At 36.7% G+C, this 24152-nt stretch overlaps 1 protein-coding gene across 1 annotated transcript in view; it reads left to right on the forward strand.

Moving 5' to 3' along the window:
* Nucleotides 1-24152, forward strand: part of GABBR2 (gamma-aminobutyric acid type B receptor subunit 2) — a gene marked incomplete at both ends in the record, with an annotated part of 496416 nt that overhangs the window by 253058 nt on the left and 219206 nt on the right. The window contains 3 exons of the mRNA XM_082753404.1: nucleotides 5015-5080; nucleotides 14138-14329; nucleotides 15284-15520. Coding sequence (XP_082609530.1) covers nucleotides 5015-5080; nucleotides 14138-14329; nucleotides 15284-15520 — 495 coding nt within the window. The remainder of the gene's footprint in view (nucleotides 1-5014; nucleotides 5081-14137; nucleotides 14330-15283; nucleotides 15521-24152) is intronic.

Below are 24152 nucleotides of genomic sequence, written 5' to 3' on the forward strand. Positions count from 1 at the left end.
GGATGTCTTTAAAAGTCATTTTTAAATTGTAGCTCAAAGAAAGGGATGTTGGAAGATATGCATTAGTACATCAACTTAAATACGCTTGAAAATTCTAAGCATGCACGGGCAAACTGCATGAGTAATAACACTTCTGCTTTCAACTGACTTGTATCTTGCATGTAGGAAAAAGAAAAAAAAAAGAAATATATGAATTCCAATTGAATGAAACAGTTTCCATCTGATGTCCCAAATACAATAGATGTTTTGGATGCTGACTGAACATGATCTCATTCTAACAGTCAAGTTAATTGAATTTTAAAATTTGGGGCCAAGGACGGGTTTGGATGTGGCCTCAATCTAAGCGAGTGACATGCGTGCTAACATAGATAACGTGGTGGTGGAGGTGAGAGCTGAAATCCTCCAGTTCACCTTCTCCACCAGTAATTCCATAGCTTAAGTTAGAGGCTCACCTGCAAATGGACATCCAGGCATTTTGGAGGCAAAACATGTGGATACCTGTATTGACAAAGCTACCCAGCTATGAGTAGATTTATTGATAACATCTTGACTGTCAGATACATGGTAGAGAATATGACAGAGTATCTGAGCAGTTCAATTTAGATATTTCATAAAGAGCCTGCCAAGACATTGACTCTTCCTGGCAGATGAGATATTGCAGCAATCCTTCTCTGGAAAGCTGTGTAATACAACATTGTGGTGTTATTCATTAGAAATGAGACAGATTAAAATCTGATCACAGCTCTGCAGGCTAAAAAAAATAAAATAAATAATAGCTGCCTATTCCAGCATAATGTAGTGCTTAGAAACTGAAGAGGCTAAAGAGTGCCTCATATCCGGGATACCAGAAAGGGCAGTGGAAGACAAGTTCTTCCTTTCTCCTTAGAACATCTTAGATGTCTTGACCTTCATTCAGGGTTTATACTACCCAGCTGCCAATACAGTGTATTACCCAGTGCCAAATACACTTTATATTTAGAGAATATCTTTCCCCATAAGAAAGAAAGAAGGGAACAAGAGAATCATTCACTTTTAAGGCTGTGTGGTAGTCTTCATTTATAAAACATTTTTATGGAGAGTCCAACACAACTGTGGGTAAATGAAGTGTAGCTTTTCTTAGTTTTCTTGTCTAAACTGTAGTTCAAAGGGTAGGAACATATGTATTGCTTACTGAGGAGCAAAGATTAAATGCTGATATTGCTGCTTTAATCTCTGAGAAGCATAACTATGACAGCTCACCATCTGGCAAATGGTCTAAACTCTGGTCTTTTTTTTTTTTTTTTTTTTTTTTTGTAAGTGTAGTTTAGTGAGTTGCCTTCCCCATGGGATGTTTTTAATCTTCTCATAGATACCTGCCTACTTCCGTGAATTAAAACTTGTTCTGTCAAATATGCTTCAGTTCCATAAAACCAATGTACAACTCTATGAAAAAGACAAAATACTTAGCACTTGCTAGGATCCAGTGGATGGCCTCTTTGAATCCTACAAGAGAGTTGTGCTGTGTTAATTTGCATCAATCCTATGAGAGTTGGTGTAGGAGAATAATGTATCTGTGCCAGGAAATCATACTGGTTGAATTACCAGTGTGACCTAAGGAGGGAAAAAACTATGTGCCAGAAAGTGTCTGATGTCTCTTTTTGCATAACACTATAACGTGGACATATGTCCTAGCACATGAGCACTGAAATGAACCCGGTTCTGATAAACTGCAGTGCAGATAAAATCTATGCATGGGATTTGAATTATGCCCAGACACATGAATTTGTAGCTTCAGTGCCTGTTTTACAGGACAGTCAGCAGTCCCAATTCTGGCTTCAAATTGAACTAGGCTTATTTACCACACTGAATGCAATTCTCTAGGGACAAATCTGGGAAAAATGTGAACGGAAATGCAAAAAGCAGAGTTTGAGAGAAACAGGCTTGCTGAGGAGCATGTCATTGCATAGAGAAAGATGTTATGCATGGAAGATGAAGAGCTATTGTACAGACTTTCCTAAATGATTTCCTTCTACATATGTTCTGGCACACAATTCTTAGTTAAATGGTTGCATACTAAATTATTCACTCTTTTTAAACTGTAATCCATAAAAAACCCTACACTGCATTTTATGGCATTGTATTGATATCTGCATGGTTTATAAACAGGAGGAATCTCTTTTGTTGTTTCCCTTCCAAGGCTAACCAACTAAAATTATAGATTATGAAGCTGGACAAAGAAAAAGATAGTTAACCAGATGTTCACTGGCAGCTTGACCCTGCAATCCCATACTCTCCATTTAACCTAGCAACTCCTTGACTCATTCTGAGTCTTCACCCCAAAGTACCTTGCTTGCTACATTCTGCTTCTCTGATTTGTCTGCCTCTGAGCACCTTTGTCTAGATAGCTCTTCCATTTTCTTCTGAGAAAAGCTTACTTTCTGAGATTGAAGTTGTCCTAAGTGTTCCAAGAACTATTTGTCAACAAGAGCAAGTGCCAGATTCTGCACCCAGCATGGAGCAATCCTGGATGTATGTACAGTCTGGGAAAGAGAGGCTGGAGAGCAACCCTGTGGAAAGTGACCTGGGCATTCTGGTCAATGGCAAGTTAAACATGAGTCAGCATTGTGCCCTGGTAGCCAAAAGGGCCAGCCGTGTCATGGGGTGCATCAAGCACAGCATTGTGAGCCAGTCGAGGGAAAGGGATTGTCTTGCTATGCTTTGCACTGGTGTGCAGTTTTGGGTACCACAGTATAAGAAGGACCTAAGACTATTAGAGAGTGTCCAAAGGAGGGCTACAAAGATGGTGAAGGATCTAGAGGACAGAATGTTTGAGGAGCAGCTGAGATCCCTTGTTTTGTTCAGCCCCGAGCAGAGCAGGCTGAGGGGAGGCCTCATGGTGGCCTGCAGCTCCCTCACGAGGGGAGCGGAGGGGCAGGTGTTGAGCTCTGCTCTCTGGGGACAGCGACAGGACCCGAGGGAACAGCATGGAGCTGGGACAGGGGAGGGTCAGGATGGGGGGTAGGCCATTCTTCACCCAGAGGGTGGTCAGGCACTGGGATACCCCCAGGGTCACAGCACTGAGCCTGCTGGAGTTCGTGAAATATTTGGACAGCACTTTCAAACATAGGATTTCTTTTTTGGGTGGTACTGTGTGGAGCCAGGAGTTGGGCTCAATGATCCTTGTGGGACCCTTCCAACTCAGGATACTCTACGATTCTGTGATTCTGTGTGTTTGGACGTGCAAGATTTGGGTCTGAGTGCTGTTGCTAAATTGGTTGCACAATGATGTTAGCATAAGACAATCCCAGTAGCCAGTAAGAATATTGAAATGGAGTAGGATATTTCTGGGAAAAAAAATAGGTTGGACCGTACACTTCTCATGGTGCTTTACTATAAAAGCATATTTACTGTGGGAAATGTGTTGTGGCTTATGTGATAATCAGTTTTAAGTAATGTCTTAAGGCATGGTACCACAGGCACGACTATATGTCCACCAGAAGAAGGCACTTCAGTTTAAAAGTTGTCTACAGCCAGTGAGCAGTGATGCTGCACATCCATTCTTACCTTGTACATCTTGCCTACAGCCTTTGGCACTCCTAGTCTATGAGATAGCACACGTCCTGTGGGTTTTTTTGTTAGGTTGTTTGTTTCGTGGTGGTGGTGTTATTTTTATTATTATTATTGGTTCTCATCTTGTTATAAAATGAAAAGGAATTTATTCAATTTTAAGTTTAATAATTCAGTGCTGTGTCACTTTTTTTTTTCAACAAACCTACTGTTTTTCAAATATTAGATATGTGTTTTTATGTTCAGAGAGGTCAAGCAATTTGGAGTTCCAAGAGTGAGCAAAATGATTGCTAAAATGTGAAAACTAGAAAACATGGATGAGCTTTTTAGCCACTTAATTCCTAAATCTACTTTTTGTCTTTACAAAAAATGTAATACTACTGGTGACAGTGAGTATTGTGTAATTTGTTTGTTTAGTTTCACATGACCTTGCTAGATTTGTTTAAAAATAATCTAATCTGCTTCAGTAAGATTTATATTGTTTTATCAACCTGTGGCTAACTATAAAAATAAAGACAAGTAGGCTTATTGAAAATGCACAGGTTCAGAATGAGCAAAGCATATTATATATTTTACCATTTTGACCATGCGAAGATAAATTTCATGCACTGAACTGCAGACGCATTATAGTATTTTTCTTCACTGTCCATAATGGTATTTTATACTGAACAGGAAATAAACATAGAAATTACCTAAACTGAAAATCTTTGATAAATTGATTTAATTAAAACTGGAATGTTTTTCACCACTGAAATTCATACTGAATCATCTGTTTCTTTTTTCCTTGGAGAGGGAAAGAGTTATTAGTAATTCTAATCCAGTATTTTATAAAAGAAATGAAAAATCATATTTGCTCAACCTATTACTGAGAACCCAGCTTTTGTGTGAAATAAAAGGTAATATTAAGTTATAAAAAGCTGGTTTTGATTTTATGGAAGTTAGCCATAATTTTTCATGTGAAAGAATGCCAGACCAGTTCCTCAAGGAATACTTAACTCTATGTGCTTCAGAATTTAGGAATATTTTGTTAATATACTTCTAAGTATGAAAGTGAAATGATTTCTTTTTAAGTCAGTCATAGATTCTAAACAGCAAAAAGTACATATTTCCAAAACATTTTCATGTTTTAATATACAAAATTAACAGTAAAGGAAAAAAAGTCTTGCAAGACATCAAAAGAATATTTGGTAATTTATTGTTTTTGAGTAGTAATATTTCACAAGATAAACATTCCAGTTTTTTTCTCATAAGTGCAATTGCTTAAGCGTTTTTTCAAACACCTCAGCTGCCCCCTTTTGCATTGTTTCCAGATCTTGAACATGTAAAACATGGAATAGTTCTGAATGAATTTTGCTGTCTGCAGCTGTAATCTGTTCCAACTCTCCACATGATTTCAATGGCCAGCTGAAGTTGTTTCTGGAAAGGCTGTGACTGTATTTAACTTCCTTGCATCTTATTTAATCTACAGGGTAATGACGTTCGGATAATCCTTGGCCAGTTTGATGAGGAAATGGCTGTGAAAGTTTTCTGCTGTGTAAGTAAATATATGCAATTGCATATCAGAATAAAAATGTGGTACATTTGAATAAAAATATATTTGAGTATAAACAGTTACATATGTTTTGCTCCATTTCTGTTTCAATAAAATACTTTGCAGTTGATTTTAGTGGAATTTAGTCACAGCCTTCATGGTTAGATTTTGTTTCTGCTTTCCTGTTATGGAATTAAATGCCAGATTGAACTTCATGTCAGGTCATAGGAAACACTGTAGTTGTATATGTACATAAACAATGTAGTTGTATATGTAGCCACAGATGCAGAGAACTGCCAGATTTACATCATGTCAAAGAGCTGCATTCTGGTCTGCATATACGTATTTTTGCATGTTTTGCTCTGGAAGAATAAAAAAAATCAAACAGTTCCTCTAGAGGTTAACCAAACAACTCTATTTCTGCTACCCAAAATGTTATTAATTGCATAGCCACCATTCACTTCCCACTTACCATACATTTGACATATTCTTACTGAAATAAAATATTACTTTGTAAAACTATAAAGAATTTGAATTAAAAGAAATGTAGTAAGACCAGCATACATAATTTCACTGAATATTATCTTCACCATTTGTTTTTATGTATTTGAATGTGCTGCAGTCTGATTGCCATTGAAAGAAGCAGGAGTAAAATGTAAATTTATTTTTTTTTTATCTGATCAATAAATAAATGAACCCCAGATATAGACAGATTTTAGTGGACTTAATTTTGTACTAATATTGAATTATTAGTCTAAATAACCAGATTAATTCAGTATGCCCCAATAACACAAAGAATATAGTGAAAAAGCAATAATGATGGTACTTAAGCTTCAGAGGGTGTCTTTCGATGTTCACTTAGAGAGACAAAGTTGCCTATCCAAGCAAAGAAAGGAAAGGCAAATGTTCAAAATCTGAGTGCTACATGTGCCTCAGACATATGTTGGCTCTTATTCAGCATCTGTCATAGTTGCTGGCAAAATTTGGAAAGGAGCTATTGCAGAATATGTTTGGAAGGAGCAATATCTGTTTGCATCCAAAAGGAAATGGAAAGCATTGTTTGGTTCTTCATTCTTCTCAGCTCTGATTGGTCTTTATATATAGATCTTTTTGTTCCAGCATTTAAATTGGATTGACAAAGATAATCTTCAATTTTTCCATTCCTGCAAGAAATAAGGTTCTTTCCATGGCTCACATCCTCCACAGATCTCTGGTGAATGGGCTTCATTTGTCTAGCTGTGGTGTCCTAATCACAGCTGTCTGCCAACACAGTACTTGGCAAGTTTTTGGCCTTACAAAGGCCACTGCCCTTAGTATGTTATTGCTTTCCTCTCCTCTACAGTTCTGTTCCATGTTTGTGTATCCATGAGGACACTGAAGAAATCCTAGAAATCCTCATGGGCAAGGTGTCTTCTTGTCCATACTGAGGGTTGAAGAGTCTGAAGGACTTATGGCAGGGACTGTCTCTTGAACACAAAAGCTTGGTGCAGCTTTCTACAGGAACAGTTTAGTACTAACACAGGAAGCATGCGTAATTCAAGTTTCAAGAGTGACAGCTTCTTCTAAAGTACATCAGTGTCAAAAATAATAAGGTGGATTTTTTTTTTTTCTGGAGCCTGGAGAAAACCAAGATGTATTTATGTATTTATGCTTTAATAAATGTATTAATATGAGAATTTCAGCAGGAGACTGAATGCAGGAGAGGGCAGTTCAAAGTAGGTCATTTATATATTAATACACTACAATGTGTCAGTAAGCTTGTTATTAGTCATAAAATATATTGTTGACTCATGCACTCCTACAGCTATGTGTCTAAGAGCACAATAACTTAGTTATGTCAAGTTTTTTAACCCCTTTCCTCAGGTGTAACTTCAGACAGGTTTTGTTTGTGATTCCCTGTTATATTTTTCAGAATATAACAGAGCTTTAGGTTTGTTAGAGAGAGGTGCTATTGTACCAGTGGAAAATATATATATATGCATTTCTGATGGTGGTTATAACAGGAATACTATTTGCTAATGATTTATGTAGGTGGCAAAGTCTTTAAAGTATGCCTCGGTTTTCTGGCTGGATTCAACAATCATACACTGTGAGGTTTCCTCAGGACCTCCATTAGAGGTTATATGCTCATTTTCATTTTACCTGGATGTTCCTTGCACACACATGCATATACACATGCAGGAAGCATTGCACATAACAATAAATGGACTAAAAGGTAATCTAATTCAGTGGGAAACTTTAAAAACATTACAGGACTAATTCAAGCCTAAGTGAACGTTAGCAGGTGTTTCCTATGATGGCTTCCAGTAGACTGGAAGCTGGCAAATGTTGTGCAAGTTTTCAAGAAGGGCAAGAAAGAAGACCCTAGCAATTACAGGCCTGTCGATCTCACATCAGTACCTGGTAAAATTATGGAGAAGATGATCCTTGAAGTTACTGAAGCACACCTGGGGGACAATGCAGTCACTGGTCCCAGCCAACATGGGTTCGTGAGGGTAGGTCGTGCCTAACAAATTTGATTTCCTTTTATGATAAGATCACCCATCCAGTTGATCAAGAGAAACCAGATGATGTGATCTTTTTGGACTTCAGCAAGGCTTTTGACACGGTTTCCCATAGGATCCTACTGGACAAAATGTCCAGCATACAACTAAACAAAAATATCATACGATGGGTGAGCAGTTGACTGACGGGTAGGGCTCAAAGGGTTGTGGTAAATGGGGCCACATCAGGCTGGCGGGTGGTCACTAGTGGGGTCCCTCAAGACTCCATTTTAGGGCCAGTCCTCTTCAATGTTTTTATAAATGATTTGAATGTAGGACTAGAAGATGTTTTGAGAAAATTTGCCGACAACACCAAACTTGGAGGAGTTGTGGACTATGATGAGGGTGTGTCCTGGTTTCAGTTAGCACAGAATTAATTTTCTTCCTAGTAGCTGGTGGAATGCTGTGTTTTGGCTTAGAATGAGAAGAGTGCTGATAACACCCCGATGCTTTAATTGTTGCAGAGCAGTGCTTATACTAAGCCAAGGACATCTCAGCCTTTGCTCTGTCCTGCCAACGGGCAGGCTGGGGGGTGCAGTAAGAGCTGGGAGGGGACAGACCCAGGACAGGTGACCCAAACTAGCCAAAGGGGTATTCCATACCATCTGACGTCATGCTAAACAATATATAGGGGTGGCTAGCCGGGGGGAGGGGGCCGGACTGCTCGGGGTTAGGCTGGGCATCGGTCAGCGGGTGGTGAGCAATTGCATTGTGCATCACTTGTTTGTACATACTATTATTACTTTCGTATTATCACCATTGTATCATCATTATTATTATTGTTATTATTATTTTTGTTATTTTTTTTTCCTGTCTTATTAAACTGTCTTTATCTCAACTCACGGGCTTCACTTTCCATTTCTCTCCCCCGTCCCAGAGAGGGAGGGGGGAGGGTGAGCGAACGGCTGCGTGGTGTTTAGCTGCTGGTCGGGTTAAACCACGACAGGGTGGAAAGGCCTTGCGGAGAGATCTGGACAGATTGGAGAGCTGGGCAATCACCAACCACATGAAGTTTAACAAAAGCAAGTGCCGGGTCCTGCACCTGGGACGGGGCAACCCTGGCTATACACACAGACAGGGCGACAGTACGCTGAGTGGGATGATGAGAACACAGACATACAGACTGGGCAACGAGACGCTGAGACGTCTTCGAAGAGAGCAGCCCTGCAGAGAGGGATCTGGGGGTTGTGTTTGACCGCAAGTTGAATATGAGCCAGCAGTGTGCCCTGGCAGTCAGGAGGGCCAACCATATCCTGGGGTGCATTGAGCATGGCATTGCCAGTTGGTCGAGGGAAGTCCCACTCTACTCTGCACTGGTGCGGCCTCACCTCGACTACTGTGTGCAGTTCTGGGCACCACAGTACAAAAAGGACGTTAAACTGTTGGAGTGTGCAGAGGAGGGCAACAAAGATGGTGAATGCCTAGAGGGGAAGACATATGAGGAGTGGCTGAGGTCACTGGGCCTGTTCAGCCTGGAGAAGAGGAGGCTGAGGAGAGACTTCATTGCAGTCTACAACTTCCTCACGAGGGGGAGTGGAGAGGCAGGCGCTGACCTATTCTCTGTAATTACCAGTGATAGAACCCGTGGGAATGGTGTCAAGCTGAGGCAGGGAAGGTTTAGGCTGGACATCAGGAAGAGGTTCTTCACTGAGAGGGTGGCTGCACACTGGAACAGGCTCCCCAGTGAAGCATTCACTGCACCAAGCCTGTCTGAATTTAAGAAGTGATTGTGCTGTGCACTTAGTCACATGGTCTAAACTTTTAGGTAGACCTGTGCAGTGCCAGGAGTTGGACTTGATGATCCTTATGGGTCCCTTCCAACTCAGCATATTCTATGATTGTATGGTTTAAATAATCTTGGCTATTCATTTAACATGAGTGTCAAAAGAAGTTAGCAATTGTAATTCAGTGGGAAATCCTAGCTTTCTATTGTTTTCACTTCAGTGGGATGAATGTGATATTTTTTAGTGGAATAAAAATAAGGGTATTTTGCTCAAAACTTAACAATTCAAGAATCAAAATGTTCAGCTATGTTGGACCATTGTCAAGTTTTGTTTTGTTTTGTTTTTCATTTGAAATTGGATTGACATGCAACTGCACTGTATTCCCAATGAAAACTTCAAATTCTGCAGAAAATCTGTCTAAAAAACTTAGTGAGAATTTTTCCACATATCATCTTTAAGCCATAGGGATAATGAAGTATAGCCACATGCATATCAAGTCAGCGTAACTGACACAATTATCTGTCTGAAGACAGTTAAAGAAGGTAAATATTACACATATGTCACTGCATGAGCTTTGTGTGTCTATTTTAGTAAACATTTAATAATAACAAAAACAAGGCTTAATCAGGCCTGTTGATACAGAAGGATTGGATTCTACTCTCCTTGAGCTCATAGAATTTTACTGCTGAGGCTCTGCTTTGGAATTAAAGGCACCATTGATTTTTAATGAGAAACAGATGGAGGTTCATTGCAGTTCAGAAGTCTACAGGCATTTTGTAGAGGTGGGATGTTGGATGTGTACATGCCGACATGATGGAAACATGATGGAAAGACAACGGGGGTGAGGTTTTGCAGCCACTTTTGCACAATACGCCAGTATTTGTTTCCTACACACAGAAAGCTTTCTTACAGAGGCTGAGGTGATTCATCTTTTTGATTTCCACTTGATCTCAGATCTGAGATGTTGAAAGCAAAACTGGCTTTCTTTAACTACTAAGAGGCATTGTTATTTCTCACAATGATTTTTTTTTTTTTGGCTTGCTTATTACACATTTCCTACCAGTTTGTCTCTAGTAGCATTCCATATATGTGTTGAAGATGAGCATTTTAAATGAACACAGAATGTGCTATGCTCTGTTTTAGATATCATGAAATTTGAAATAAGGCAGCACCCATAAAATAGCTTGCAGATAAAATCCTAACGATATTCAGTGTAATGGTTCCATTAGCAAAGGCAAAATCTCAACTAAGAGCAAAGTCTTTTTTTAGAAGGGTGTAGAAACGTTTCCTTACAGAATTAAGTGTGGTTTTTTTGTTGCTGCTGTTTTCTTTTAAACTGGAGCAGACTTTCATTTGCATATGAATGCAGATTCAGCACCAGCAAAGATAACCTGTAGCTTTTTATGAATGTGTTGCTCCTGTTTTGAGTAATGCAAGCCCGTTGTACAAAGCAATCAAAGAGAAGAATCAACATCTCTGCTGATACACTGAGAACCACTTCATAGTTAAAACTAAAGTTCTCTGTCATGCACAAATAATATAGTATATCTTCTTCAACCTTACATCCCTTACAGTCTGATTAATAAATTAATCATTTCATAACATGTAAGTAATTCTGTTAATTAGCTTATTCTAAAACTAATTAATATCAAGGGTCTCTTTAAGAAGTGCATGGTGCCTGCTTGTCTTTTGTCCTGATTTCTTTATGCCCTTAATAGAATAAAACAATTTCTTCAAACTTGCTCTATAGTCATAATTAATCAAAATCTCCAGCATAATACACTTTAGAAATTAGATTTAATTTTGGCACATTATTAAAAGCTGTTTGTATCTAATTCCTATAAGGCTCAGTTAAGCTTACATTTTAAAAATCATTTAAATAGTCAGTTAACCTTTAAGTATGGCCATTTGTAAGTGCAAAAAAAAAAAAAATGTTTAATTGATCATCTCATCTTTGGCTAATTTCTGGGCAGCAGCTATGTTTGTTAATGTGAGTTTTTGACCGAAGGGAGAGGGTGTATAAAGCACAAAATAGATGTATAAAGCGCTGAGCCAGAGTTTCTACCTCACCAAGCATTTTACAATTCCAAATATATATATATATATATATATATTTTTTTTTTTTTTTATTTTTTTTCTAAATAAGTATCTCTTTATGGATTCAAATAAGAATTATAAGGTTTTATAAAAAAATACCAAATCCAGTCTCACAAGGGCAGAAAATACTGAGGATATTTCGCTAGGTGCTTGGCAGTAACTCAGGGTTCTGTAGCCTACATAGGGCATACAGGAAGGATTGGGGAAGACACTGTAACTACTTTATACTGTTCTGATCGTATAACGCATTTGTAAGCCTTTTCTACCCTGCTCTTTTGTGCCAATAAATCTTTCTCATGGAATCTGAAACCTGTAAGAGGTGATCTGTGTTCAATCAAACAGCTCAAGAAAGATCTGTATGTTTCATGTCAAGGAAATGCATCTTTCAAGCATCAGAATCATCTCTATGCAGCAGAATCAACAGGGAGGAAACTGTGGGGAAAACAACCAAAACAACTAAACCTACCAAGCAAACAAACAAACAATATTTTGAAATATACTCAAAGTCTTCTTTAAGCCAAAGCACTAGTTGTGCTATCACTGGAAAAGTGACATGGTGCTCAGCTTTGAGGGAACTAATATTGTTCCTCCTCCTTTTGGCTTCCTCAGATCACTCTTCCAGCTCTGTCATTCCGCCAGATCTGAATGGAATAGTTGCCAACACTTTTTTGTTGTTGTTGTTGTTGTTAGCAAAATCTAAATATTTAACCAGATTCTTGCAGGTATGGAAAAGTTTCACCTCAGCCTTGTTGGGAATGATCTCTCATTTTCAAGGATGGAATTTCTGGTCATTTGGAAACTTTTAATTTTTACACAATATCCCAGGCCATTTCCAGATTATGTAGAAGACAGAGTCAATTGCAAACAGAGTAATTCCAACAGCTCCAGTTTCAGGATACTTCATAGCTAATAATTCCCTGCAACATATGGTTTGATACTTCAATCTGTATAGAGCAGAGGAAGCTGTCAAAGCCTGCCCTTCTCTAGAAGTGCCATTCTTTGTTAATTTGTGTTCTCAGTGATTTGAAAACAGACAAATAAAAGACACTATATGACTGAAAGGTCTTGAATCACCTCATTGTGTAGAAGAAACTTGTTTGGACATCAGAAGGTATTGGTGGATGAAATTGCTGTTTTCTTCAAAGGTGGACATGGGATGCAGTGTCACTGTATCAGTAGAAGGAGCAGAGATGGACAGGAAAACAAAAACAGATGTATTTCTGGAAGGATAGAATTAAAAAGAGAGACAAAGACAAGTAATTTAAGTGGATTGTATAATAACATGTGAGATGGCAGACACTGGGTTTCAGACCAGGAGCACTTTCGAGTAGCACCGTATACAAATGCATGAAATTTGATTTTGGCTGAACATCAGCTCTTGCAACCAGGGGCCAAACAAAACTGCTTTATGCATAATACATCTCTGAACTGAGTTTGCACCATTGTAACAGATTTCAAGCCCAATTTTAATTTTACTATTAATGTATTTAGGAGGCTTTCCTATGTTGTATTTTTTGCTATTCATCTTTATATATCTGATAGGCTTTGGGGAAGATCTTTGGGATACTTTTCAAAGCAGTTGTGCTCTGAGTGAATAATATTTCCTCTTCGCATTCTCAGTTCCCTTCTTCTACTGTTATAAAGATTCTGTAAAGAGTTAGAGGTTTTCCAGTTAAGAGCTTTAAAGTTGCACCACATATTTATAAAAACTTTTTTTTTTTTAATCTCATATGTCTTGTATCTCCAGTATTGCTTATATTAAAACCAAAGAAGCATAAAGACTGCTGTTTGAAATCGAGTCTACCCGAAGTGTCAAAAGAAAACTATCTAGTTACAAGACAGCGAGAGAAACATCTGAAATATAATTCACTAACTTTATCCTAGAACATTCTTCACAATAAAATATCTATTGTGAATAGATCAGCTTTTAGGTACACTAGCATATGTGCCTATTAAGGAAATACTTCTGTTTATTTTCTTCTGTGTATTTAAAAGGGATCATCATCATCTCAGTATCTTGAAGTACAATAGGCTGTATTCAGTATTCAAACAATCTAGAATTTCACCTGAAGAATTATCATGCTGGAAAAAAAATCACAGAGGTTTGCTTGCTTTATTGGTTGACCATTGATTAAAGCTCATCAGAAGAAAGTGTTTACTTAGTGTCCCTGTGGTCTCTATTTTATCACAGTCATGCCATTCATATTTTCAATGTTGGGATTTGATGGTGTCTAGGATCTATGTTTTCTTGCTTAACCTCACTCTGTTTTATGTGCCTTTTAGTCTGATAATAATATAGCTTAAATATGTTAGCATGGTGGTCCTACCACAATGGAAAAACTATGTTAAGTAAAATTTCTTATGGAAACACGGTGCCTTCTGCCAGTGTTCCTCTTTATCTCTCCTGGTTTTAGAATCCAATAGTTTATTCCTCTCATTTTGAATAAATGTTCTATTGGAAGCAAAATAGATTTTATTGAATTTTCTTCTCATGACCTTAATTTTAAAGACAGGAATCTTCAAGAAAGAGGTATTCATTGTCAGCAAGTAATTATTCTAAACTGCTCTAAATACTTGTGTGTTCTTCAGTCAGGCCATTACTTCATTAATGATGAAAAATAAAATAAACAATATTCTTTATGTTTAATATGTCTATTAAAATATCTATTAACTTTTCTATTTTTCTTTCATTGTAGGCTTATGACGAAGAAATGTATGGCAGCAAATATCAGTGGATTATTCCAGGGTGGTATGAAAACCTTTGGTGGGAATCCTGGATTAATTCCTCACAGTGTCTCAGCAAAAATCTTCTTGCAGCCATGGAAGGTTATATTGGAGTGGATTTTGAGCCTCTCAGTTCAAAAATGATAAAGACCATATCAGGAAGGGTTAGTATTTTTCCTCCAGCTATTTTTTCATACAGTCAGTAGTGTCACAACATCACGGCACAATAAAGCATGGAGGAAAAAGGTCAAGTTACAAGATGCTTCTGCAGAGTTGGTGTTCATGCTACACATGGCAAATGATGCACATGCTACATTGTAGCAAATTAGTATAACTGAGCACAGAAATAGAAAACTCTTATGTTTATCCCTAATCCTGCAAATGGCTGATTTTATTGGTGATATGTAACTCTGAACTGGGGGCTGGTGGTGGGGCTTGCTGTAAACATGTAAATATGTGGCATTTCCATAAAGTACATAACATTTTATCATAGAACAAATGCATGCAAACTGTAGCCAATGAATAAACATGCCTGATTTTGCTGCTTTTCATCTTTTTTCATCTGTTGTCTTTCATGCCTTGCTGACTGAGCACTTTACAAAAAGGCAACTCATCATAACACAGCACACCATAAAGAGCATAGTAAACTTGTAAAATGTACACAAATTGCCACTTAAATAATTGCACATTAAGCAAATATTTGCTTAAGTAAAGATTAATTGATTTGCATTATCCTATAGAATGTAATCAGAGCAATAATTTGCAGGCATACAGACTTAGTATGTTTTGGTATTATGGCTCACCAATATGCACCCCAGACCGACAGCTTTGGTTGAACTAAAACTTTCCGTATGAAAGCAAAACAAAGTTGTCCTTCATACAGAGAAGCCCAACAACTGCATTTCAGTCTTTTTGTCTCTAACCCCCTTCTGGCCCCACCACCAGTCTGTAACTCAAGCAGCACGTTTTTGGAATTTTTTGCTTCTTTCTCTGGTTGCCTTTTCTATATTAGTCGTGCAAACATCTAAATTGGAGCACGCAGTTCATGGTGTAGAATTGGACCCAAATCTGTAAAATGTTAAGTATTGAAGTAAGACTGATTTTTTTCTCCTCTGCAGACTCCACAGCAATATGAAAGGGAATACAATGCTAAACGAGGTGATGGGCAATCCAGCAAATTTCATGGTTACGCCTATGATGGAATATGGGTGATTGCCAAGACTCTGCAGCGGGCAATGAAGTATCTCAATACCACCAACAAGCACCAAAAAATTGAAGATTTTAACTATACAAATCACAAACTTGGCAAAATTTTTCTGGATGCTATGAATGAAACCAACTTCTTTGGAGTAACGGTAAGTCAAAAAAAAAAAAAAAAAAAAAAAAAGAAAGATAGCTCTGTTTTTCCTTTATCTTCAGAGCGTCCTCAGTTCTACTTTATCTTCACAATTAATGCGGATGCCTTAAGACTATTGTTCATTACCACCTTGTGGTGCTGAGAGATGACACTGTTCAATTACTCACTTATCAGATTTTTAAGCATGGATGTGATCTGAATTAACAACTCAGATCTGTATTAAGGAAACCACTAGTTTTGCAAACTGCAGTAACATTTTTAAGTGACTGTTTACACAGCTGAGGAGTAGCTGGGGTGTGATCCGAAAACACCTATTTCTCCCATCTTTTATTTTCAGTAATAGGTTATAGTACATTAATGTCTCCAACTCCAGTGCTTTAAATCCTAAAAAATCCTCCAATATATTTCAGTAACCATTTACCTGTATTTAAAATTTGTATTCTTTCACAGTCAAGTACAAAGCATGTCTATGACTGAAAAGCTGGTCACATGTAGTAATAATCTCATTCTGTTTTCAATTGCACCATTGCAAATTCATAGTAGGGTTTGGTTTGTTTTTGGTTTTGTTTGGTTTGGTTTTGCACTGCCTCTATTTTTTTTTAGCAGAGTAAAAGAGGCAATAAGCAGTGTAGCCCTAAAACTTCTTAATTGCTTAAATGTATTTGAGACATAAGTCAGAAGTTAAAGGAACAAAAATATTGAAGAGAGTCTTGCAGAGCTCTTCAAACATATTGAAGAGAGTCTACATCACCAAGAGAGCTGAGCAGACTTCATTTCAGGGAGAATGGTCTTCACACTTTCCAATAATGTAATATATGTAGTAAATAGTAAATGAGAGAAGCTCCTAGAACCCATTTTGTTATGCCACATACTTGTCCTGCTACATAGTTAGATAAGGAAATCAGAGTTTTGAAGAAAAGTGTAACTCAGTGGTGCATGCAAGGAATGCTTTTAGGAACGTCTCTACAGCAAGAGCATGCAGAGAATTGGCATCATTTCTGCTGCTGTGCAGTGGCTTGTCACGTTCTGTCCCCGAGTTAATTTAAATTGTCTTGGATATCAGTAAACCTCAAAACATGTTGAAGCAGCAGAACTAAGGTTGTCATACATGTCACAAATGGTTTCAAGGAGGAAATGTCAAAGTATAGTTCTGAACAATGAAGCAGGCTCAACTTTTTGGTGTCCATATCAATTGCTAAAAAAACCTGCTATATGTCACTATGCGAATGAAACTAATTTAGGATTTGTAAATAATAAACAATCAGATGGCAAGGCAATACTAGAATCTAGTTGCCTGTACAATACATATATATATGTATATATATATTTATTTTTTACACTGTGTTTAGCTGAAGGCTTCAGTAAAAGACTTGTTCAGTTCTGGGGTATCCTGTTGCATTATAGCAGGACTGAATCTTTGATAAATCTGTCAGTCAGTGGCAGCTGTAAACCAGACAATACAGGGACTCAAATGAGAGTCCTGAGTTACTCCAGGCACAGTTACTGAGTTACTCCACCACACTCCACACATCTGTGAAACTGTATAGTGGCCATGTAGCTCCTTTACTTTTTTTTTTTTTTTTTTTTTAACCCTCCTAACCTTTTGGCCTGTTGTTTTTGTCTTGACAGCCCATTATAGTAAATTGATAAATCTCATTAGCACTGCTTAATTACCGTCTTATGACTAAACCCCTACCCTTCGCCCAGCTTCTCTCCACCCCAAAGGGGAAAAAACAAACAAACAACAACAACAGCTGCAAAACACACACATGCACACAAACACACACAAAACACCTCTAAGATGTAGATGGGTCTTTTTTGTTACTTTTAGAGACACCAGCAAAAAATCAAATATGAACTGCCTCCTCTTGCAGAGGGGCAATATTCAATCATGTTGATAAACTTTATTTCTTCAGGTATAATGTTTTCTAAAGCACTTACTGCAGGTTTATTCAGTGTGTTTAGTACTTGTCTGAGGAACTTAATAAAATGTTTATTTTAAAGATTGGTTCACCAAGTCATTGTAACAATGCACAGACTAAATATATATCAGTGATATATATATATCAATAACCATAGATTATATTTGTTTGTTTGTTTTTGAGTACTTAGCAATATTAAATTTACTTTCTGTCTTCTAATCTATAAAGGATCATATTTCACATTCTAAAAAATATATATTAATCAAAAAGTTAAGGAGATAATAAAATCAACACCAGCTACATTTTCTTAGGTTTTAATTAGATTAAATAATACTTAAGGTTCTTCTAGAACATGTGAAGAAGAGTTTCATAGCAGACATTAAAGTTTTGCATTGCAATGTTCAGAAACTTGAAGGAACAGATTGAATCCTACCAGAAATATTTTTAGACTTTATATTACTCAGTCTAATAAATTGCTGTCATTTTTGACCTACTTTAAAACTTTCATGGGAACAGAATCTTTAGGTCTTGGAGTGCCAAAATGCATTTTTATATTTTTTCATAAAAATATTTTTGTGTAAGATTTTTACATTTTACTTTTAATAACATATCCTAAACAGGAAAAGGATATTCATTTGTTCTAGGGAATCATCTATGTCAAATATAAAATGAGTTTCTGAAAGAAGAAATAAGAGGAGGGTCTAAATATGATGAATCCTTTAACACCTCATCCAATGATATAATAAAATATGTTGTTAACATATTTCATATTTATATGTAACATATTGTTACATAAGTAAGAGGAGAAGATAAGAAAGCTTTAGACAAGAATCTAAAAATGCAAAATCTTAATAAAAAGATTCATCTTTCATTATCCTTTCTGTGCACTGACACATCATAAAAAATAAATCCTTCCATACAATATTAATTTTCTTTGAAATTATATATAGTAAAACACAATAAATATATTAATTGTTGAGTAGTAGGTTTAGTGTTGTTGTTGTTGCTTGTTTATTTATTTTTGATTTATTTTGATAAAAATTTTGAAAGTTTTTGTTGGGAGTGAAGCATGTAAGTTCCTGATTATACAGAATGTCTTTTTTTTCTTTTTTTTTTCTTTTTCTTGGAGACTGGATTTAGAAAACAGTTTAGGTTACTGCCCAAAGACATGACAGAACTAATTGTCCTTTTGAGCATCAGAAGTTCTATACGTAGATGTTACTTGTTCTGTTTTACTGTTAGAAATCTTGGTTGGAAAGAAAACTATAGATATTCCTTAAACATCACTGAATATTCTGCTTATTCACATTTTTTTTTTCTTTTCTCTTAGAAAAACGGTTCTTTTCTTATTTTTCAACTGAGATTTAACTTGTAGTTAAAGACATTACCATACAATGTTCTATTGTATTTGGAATATAGACCAAGGAAACAAGTATTATTTGGTGTTTTATCAGGAAACAGTAGTATAGTTATCTGCTACTATTTTTTAAAAAGCTAAGTTGGATACTATTGTAAAGGTACAAAAGAACTTTGTGGTGAGAAATGCAATACAAACAAACAAAACACCTGCAGAGGATGTTCCTAGAATTCTGTTAGTCTCTATATCCTAATTCTACATTCAGATCTTCTGAAGTCAGCCCTTTTCAAACTGCATAAGGTATTGTGGGGTTAGAGCAGTCCAACTGCAACTACTATCTTCCAGGAATAGGAGTCCTTTTGATACAGGAGTAGGTTTAAATTTTTCCAATTCCTTACCTACCAGAACACTTACTTTGGAGAGTTATTAGAACAAAAACCTCTACAAGGATTTTGGATATTTTTTCCCTGCTTTTCTTAGTCAAGATAAAGCCAGCTATATAACCTCAATGCAACCCTGTCACCTGCATGGTTTATAAACCACTGGATGTCTGTTAGCATGCTAAATATATCCCTATCCTCTTCTAAAATAATACACATTCTTCCTGATAATGTAAGTGACAGAAAATGAAAGAAAGAAGTATTCACACAATTTATTTTGACCCATTGTAGATGTCTGAGGAACATCCTTTTATAACTAGTAGATCCACTAGAGGTTATTTAGAGCTGGACAATTTGCTGAGGTCTCTGTTGAAATGTTACTGGTTTGAATCAGTACAGAAAGACAAAGTGATAAGAAACAAAATTTGTATTTCTGATATCTATGTATTTATATACCAATCATACAGTGGTCAGTAGCATACTTCCAATAAAACGCCCAACAAACGTGTGAAAAATAAAAAGTATTTTCCATGGAGCTAGAATAATTCTAAGGCAACATCCTTTTTCTAAAGAATTAAAAAAAAAAAAAAAAAAAAAAGAAAAGTATAGCAAGACTAACTTTATTTTGTGTAATATTTATATGCTATAGCTTGGAAGCCTGATAATTAGTGAAGAATTTTAGCTGTCTTTCACAAAGGCTTTTGTGGATACTGGGTCATATTTAGTGTATACTGAATCAAAATCCATCTCGGAGATGGAAGGATTTATTTCAGTCCTTTTTCCTTTTTTTTTTTTTTTCTTTTCTTTCCTTTTTAAAAGCTATGGAGGGTTATACCTTAGAACTACAGAAATGATATTTGTTTGGAAAAAATGAAAAAAAATGGTTATTCTTGGAAAGATTAAATGCCACTTTGTTTTCAGAATGGTAAATGTTTGTAGGGTAGCCAGGTGGTGAATTATTCTTAAAAAATGCCTTTTAAAGATTTATTTATTTATTTATTTATTTTACTTGTATAATCGCTTCACCTTTGGCATTTGTTCCCTGTAGCCGTTGTGGTAGGGTATTCTGCTGCTTGATTTTATTGCTGCCGTCTGTGATTATAAATCAGGCCTCAGAATTATTAATTTATTTCTCATCCATGTGGCCTTCTATTATTTGTGTGTAATGGAAAAAGAATTACAGTGGAGGAGAGAGAAAATTAAATACAGTGTTGTATTTCCTTTTACATCAGCCAGAGACTCTGTAGCACAGTAGGATAAAATTCCATCACAGTAGCTGCTGAACAATTGAAACCACTGCCATGAAATAGCTTTCATGTCTGTCCCTGGCATCCCGCGTTCAGACGGATCCAGTCATGATTCAGAACTGGAAATGTTTATTGATACGAAGTTCATTTCATGTTTTGATGCTGATTATTTCTGAAGATTGATTTTAGCAGTCCGCCTCCGCTTTCCAGGCTTCAGCAGCTATTGTGTTGTCCAGACATCTCAGAAATATAGGAGGTATTAGCATCAGAATAGCAACAGCAAGAAAGTATTTATTTCATGGCATCCTGGAAAAGACAGTGTTCCCTAGGCCTATGAAATTGAGAAATACCTGGGTCCATGGCAGAGAATCAGATGAAATCAATTAGGACTTCAGCCAAGTGAACTTATGCTTAACAGGGGAGTCTAACAAACATTTCTTTAGTGACATTGATCACTGTAATTAATTTTGCTTGAATAGTTCAGTATCAAGCCTCTATAATTATTTATACCTTTTATACCTAGAGTCTAAATTTTCCTTCCTCCCTTCCTTCCTTCCTCCCTTCCTCCCTTCCTCTCTCTCTCTGGAGGAGGAGCTAGCTCCTTGTTAACCTAGGATTCTGCTTTCAAAGTACATTTAATCTCATAAAAGGCGGGAGGAGAGGAACCAGTGTGCAATGTAATACCTAAGTCTATAAAAATAACTCTCAGTTTTCATGTTTCTCATAGCTCTCTTTTTTGTGTTTCTTCAAATTTGACTTTGTCTTAATTTTCAGCACTTGAAAATTTGCATTTGGCCATTAGCCATAAGGGGTGATTTGAGGGACTTCAATAAGATAGCAAAATGTGGTTTGGCAACTATAGGTGCATATATATCCATATACTTGCACATGCTCATAACCCTTCCCAACTATTGGCAGATCTCAGTTTTGTTCACACCTGACACCATGGGTTATGAGCGTGAATCACTCTGAACTTAATGCCTTGTGTTTCCTTTTGATTTTTCAGAACTTGCTTCTTGTGACAGGCTTTCTTGTGTAGCACAAGAAAGAAAAATACTTGGGGTCTGTCTGTGTGAAAGACCTCCTTTGTGGTTTTCCTGAACCTTGAATCTGAGCTTCCCTCAGTGCAGTGGAGATAAATGTGGTGAATCTCTTACTTCCTTACTCCCTCCTGACTTCCACTGCATTATCCAACTCAGATGAACAACTGAGAGTGCTATAAAAGGTTGAGGGAATAATTTACTCTCAATACAGTCAATTCATTTATAGGAGACTCCTCCAAAGAGAGAGCTGCTAAAGTAAGCCATCAGCAAGCTTGCATAGGGTCATAAATAATGCTGGCTCATTAGGAAAATTCAGTGTAAATGTTTTCATCTGCCAACAATGTAAAACTGCATGCAGAAGGAAATCCAAACTTCTAAAGTGAAAACTGAGATTAACTGTGACATTTCAAGATTAGCCCTCAAGCTAACCAGCAGTTGATGATTTAATAGGTATAGTAGATGGCAAATAAAAAAGCTTTAGACTGAAGTTGTAGAACACTTATTACTGCATCTGTCACTCTAATAGGTGGATATTTGATGAAAGTAAATGAACAACAGACGTTTACAGAAAAGCTAGTAAAACATTTTCAAAGATCTGGATCGTAGCTTTCTCTCTCCTATATTTAGTTTTGTCTTAATCTAGACGGTGTTTAACATAACACAAAATATGCCATGAAACCTGTTTTGTTGCTACTATGGGTGTAACTAATGGAAACCCCTGCAAATAATAATAAAGAAACAAAGCTCTAGTGAAGGTAATTGTGTTTGTGCTTCTTCAGGCTTCTAAAAAAATAAAGTACATTTCAGTACTTTCAACACAGTGTTTTAACTGAAGTGTGCTTTGATTTGTACCTGCCTGCTTACAATCCACCTTGATTTTTCTCCTTCTTTTTCTTTTTTTTTTTTTTTAACTGTTTTTCTGTTCTATATTGTTTAAAGTTGAATGATGAGAGATTGAAGAAAATATTAAATTTATGAAATTTAGAAGCTCTCTAGGTCAGCAGTTAAGCTGGGAGAAGGTGTCAGCACTTTTAAAACCAGTTCTCAAAATAATGTCTGCCATTTGGTTTTATCTGAGATTGGTATAAAGGACTATTAAATATATATATACATATATATATATATATATATATATATTATCTTTCAATATATATATTGAAAGAGTGAAAAGATATACATCCTGCACAACCAACATAGGAACTATGAGTTCTGGTATTACTTGCATAAGTAGGAGATTATTTTTCCTGATAGTTAAATGACCTTTTGCATTCCATTTAGACTGAAGTACTAAATAAGTGAGGTGTTCTTTTGCCACCCCCTCCAGCATATGGTGGAAAACGAAGGAAAAATGTTACACAGCTTCTGTGTCCTACACAGGTCTTTAGAAGAAATAGTAAAAACTGTTCAGGTACCTTTTAAAAAGGGGTGACAGGATTGAAAATATAAAAAATATTAATAATAATAATAAAAAAACACTTATGGAGAAATGACCCTCTTGCAGTAAGTGTATCAATGAAATATCATTTCTGAAAATTAATACAAAACCCTGAGTAGCTCTATCTACCTATACTGTGACTTCAAACCTTGCCAGTAACTTATGATCAAAGTCAGCTGACACATCAGTGTGCATTGCTGGAGCTGATCTCCTATCAGCAAACGAATATACACCACATCTCTCTGTGGTCCATGTCCAAGAGAGCAGAAAATAGTTAATGGTTTGCAATATATGCTGTAAGAACTGTTTTGGCAAAGTCTCGTCTGCAATTATAATCCCAAATGGAAAATATGGTGCAATGATGACAATGATGGACAATGTTGACAATTTCTAACAACTAGAGGTTGTGAAATATAGCCATTTCTTTAAGTGAAATGGTGGCTGTAAGCTCCCAAGAATGCACTAGGACACTGCTGTTAAGAGAGGTGCAGAAGGAAAGTGAGGAGTGATAGAAAAGAGAAAGTCCCAGATGCCCTGGAACCTGATGCAGTTCTTGGTATCTGTGGTAGCACATAATGTGACAAGTAATGTAGTAGCCTAGCAAAAAAAGTCTTTACATAGCACAGGTAAAAATTATGTCAAGCCCTTTACAAGTATTATTAACTGCAAAGGCAATACTGACCCTGATGAAGAAGCTGCAACCTCCTGGGATGGAGGGAGTGGGATCTGGACGGGGAGACCCTGAGAGAGAGTAGTTACAGATTATATCCATAGCTATGTCTCCCCACCTCCTCTCACACACACACCTTTTCTTTTTTTCTTTTTTCTTTTAAGAAGTCTGGAATAGGAGACTGTAGGAGAAGGTGTATTGGGGAGAATATAATGGGAAAGGAAGAAATTTCCTGGAAGGCTTTTATATAATCTGCATCACTGAGCAGTTCTGAGTTTCCATTCTCTAGTGTACCTTGTTCTGCTTTGTTTAATAGCGCATAGAGTTTAACGAGCATCATCTCACCTGACTGTTCTTCTCTTGAAGCTGATTTTACTGTCCTTGTTGAGAGCAGATCATTAACAGAGTACGTTCGTTCCAAGGAAATATGTCCAGATATAGATATATCTGTATGGGCTGTGTGTTTACTAGATGGGCCATGTAAGTGTTTATTAGATGGAGCTTGATGGTCCTGAAGAGCCAACAAAGCTCTTTTATGGTTAGCTGCCAGATGGTTTATGAATCAAACAGGTCCAG

This window comes from Aythya marila (assembly GCF_965140915.1).
Source record: "Aythya marila genome assembly, chromosome: 2".
In the NCBI taxonomy this organism is placed as follows: Eukaryota; Metazoa; Chordata; class Aves; order Anseriformes; family Anatidae; genus Aythya; species Aythya marila.